Here is a 2903-nt window from a genome sequence, read left to right on the forward strand (position 1 = left end):
AGTGTCTGGACAGGGAGTGAGGTGGAGGGGGTCACTTTGTGGCCTGAAACTGGAAGACTTTGGTGGGCCTTGAGCACTGCCAACATGACGGGATCAAGTTCCTCTGAGGTCATCTTCATCTCTGTCATTAACAACATCACTTTGATGGGTGAGTTGACTTCTCGGACACATTAATTAACTGGTTTCTGTGTTATGTTCGTGCATTGAGATCTGTGGGCTTCTCTAGAGATCTATAAGCCTCAAAGTGAAATCTGAAGCCCATTTTTTTATACCAACGTGCTTATTTTTCAGGGAAGGTGTGGTTCGTTGTGATGTTCTTCCTCCGTATCCTGATCCTCCTCTTGGCTGGTTATCCTCTCTACCAGGACGAGCAGGAGCGATTTGTGTGTAACACCATTCAGCCCGGATGTGCCAACGTGTGTTATGATCTATTCTCTCCCATCTCTCTCTTCCGCTTCTGGCTGGTGCAGCTCGTCACCTTGTGTCTCCCCTACGTCGTCTTCATCATCTACGTGGTCCATAAGGTCTCGACTGGCTTCACCGTGGATATGAACCCTGTAGGTCACACCAAAACCTTGCCGTTGCTCAAGATCCACCAGGAACCGTTCAGCAAGACCTCTGTCAACAAGATGGCTGATCAAGGTTTGGTCCGGTGCTTCACAGGAGCCTACATCCTCCATCTGTTGGTCAGAACGTTGCTGGAGGCAGGTTTTGGGGCAGCTCACTACTATCTGTTTGGGTTCTACATCCCCAGGAGGTTCCTGTGCCAGCATCCGCCGTGCACCACCCAGGTGGACTGCTACATCTCCAGGCCCACTGAGAAGACCGTGATGCTCAACTTCATGCTCGGTGGGGCTGCCTTGTCCCTTTTCCTAAACGTGCTGGATTTCATCTGCGCCATCAAGCGCTCGGTGAGGCAGAAGAGCAAGACCAAGATAATGGTGTTGGAGAAGACATGTGAGGAAGAGCAGTGTTTCCTTTCAGGCAGTGGAGCTTCAAGAGGAATAGACTCGAACGATTCACCGGTTAAGCAGGAACAAGAAGCAGAGGCTGGTCACACAGGGAGTTTTCGAAAACGGCGAGGCAGCAAGGGCTCTTGTGGAGGGCTCGCTTTAAGTCCAGAACCACCCTGCCTGCAGCGCTCCTCTCTGCCGCGCTCTCCAGGAAACCAAAGCTACAACACCAACGGAAACAATGACTACTCTGTTTCCCAAGAGGAAGCTCTGGAGAGGAATGGCAGCGAGGTGGCTCTGTGCACGCCCGAGCCACTGGGGACACCCAGATCAATCCGTGTTAGCAAACGCAGTCGGCTCAAACCGCCACCGCCGCCCAGGCGGGACCTGGTGTCTTCCACCAGGGAGCCAGCAGGCCCCTTTGGAGACGTTTCCACAGCAATTTGTGCCAGAAGGGTGGGTCAATATACGCTGGTTGAGCTGGGTAGCGGCGCAGAACTACAGACCAATGATGAAGAAAAACGATCTGAGTGGGTGTGAGTGTTGGATTGCTTTATTTCCAGGTAATCTTGGAGCACAAGGATGGGACAAATAGCTGTGGAAGCAATGTGATAAAACCGACCCTAGGCTTCCACGGTGATGGAGCTGACATCCTGCTAAGCTCTCTACCTCCATTTTAAAATGCACACGCCACTGCCGCGTGAGGAGGTGCCACAACAGCAATGCATTCACAAGACACCTTCGACCCACAAGGCACAATTGTATTTGCTGTGATTTCATCACACCATCTGATCGCGTTGCCTTTTGAGAGGTGCGAGCGGAGTGATGGAAAGTGACAAGAAGTCAAGTCCTGAATAGGAACTCTTTGAACAAAACGAGTCAGGATTGACAGGACACCCTGGGATTCAACATACTCGAACAAACCGCAACCTTGAGAAAATGTAAAAGAGAACACCTGTTTCTTCCCTTGTTGGCTTTTACCCCCACCTCCCGGACACACTGTCCATAAACAAAGGCAGGCCTCGACCTGTCCCACGTATGTAACCCCACCCCCACTCCACATGATACCACCATCTCTTTTGTGTTTGGGTCACTGGGGTCAAAGGACATGGTTAGCCCTTCAGGCCCAGTTCTTGGATGTTTGGGCGACCTTTTGGAATAAGGAGGTCAGGCCCAAATGAAAAGGCAATAATATGTCTGAGGTCGTGTTATCGGACTCATGGAATAGGATTCCTCCGTCAGAAGCAAAGGACACTATGAAGGACCCGAAAGCCAACGTAGACTCTCAAAGCAATTATGCTCCCCCATAGGGGCTCTGTATTTATGGAGATGGCTTGTCACTCTATTTCAGGGCCTCACAGAGCTTAGGAGGAATACAAGTCTGGACATACTCTGTCACTAGAAATAGAGCACAGCGGAGCTCTGCAAAGGAGCAGCGTGGCCTGTTGCCCTTCAGGATATGTGCTCCCTGCCTGCTGTGGCTTTAGTTTCACTTTGATCAAAGCTCAGATTAATGTGGGCCAGACACTCCCACTAACACATCTCAATCATAGACAGTGTACCGTTTATAGTTGGGTTGCTGTAGCATTTGATTGACATTTTCCTTTGCTGAAATGTTTCCAGGTTTTTCAGCAACCGGTCAGTGTATTTTCTTGAAATCCCTGGACGACCTGACTGAGATGATTGTGAGGAGACTCCCGCAGTAAATCATCACAGTTGCACCTGCCGCTCTATAGCTGTGGGGCCGGTCTCTGTAAACGGATAGCTCTTGATCTTCCTCCTCTTGTGGTCTCTTTGAAGGCAACAACAAAAGCTCTGCAGCCTCATGTCTCACCTATCTATCTGCTGAGGGCTGCACCCTGCCCGTCACGAGGGTGACCACGGGGGGTTTACAGGAGGGCACCGCAGTGCTAATCGCGCCGCACCTCCTACATGCACCCAGTGGACTAC

The 2903-nt window shown here is 51.0% G+C and overlaps 1 protein-coding gene across 1 annotated transcript; it reads left to right on the forward strand.

The window, feature by feature from the left end:
* The first annotated feature begins 84 nt into the window (after positions 1–84).
* gjd4 (gap junction protein delta 4) lies at positions 85–1493 on the forward strand. The gene is made up of 2 exons (XM_068582309.1): positions 85–148; positions 292–1493. Exons 1-2 carry the CDS (start codon positions 85–87, stop codon positions 1491–1493), a joined length of 1266 nt encoding a protein of 421 aa, XP_068438410.1.
* The last annotated feature ends 1410 nt before the right edge of the window (positions 1494–2903 follow it).

Source organism: Clinocottus analis, unplaced genomic scaffold, assembly GCF_023055335.1.
Source record: "Clinocottus analis isolate CAN_PGR_092001 unplaced genomic scaffold, fCliAna1.0.p SCAF_18, whole genome shotgun sequence".
Lineage (NCBI taxonomy): Eukaryota > Metazoa > Chordata > Actinopteri > Perciformes > Cottidae > Clinocottus > Clinocottus analis.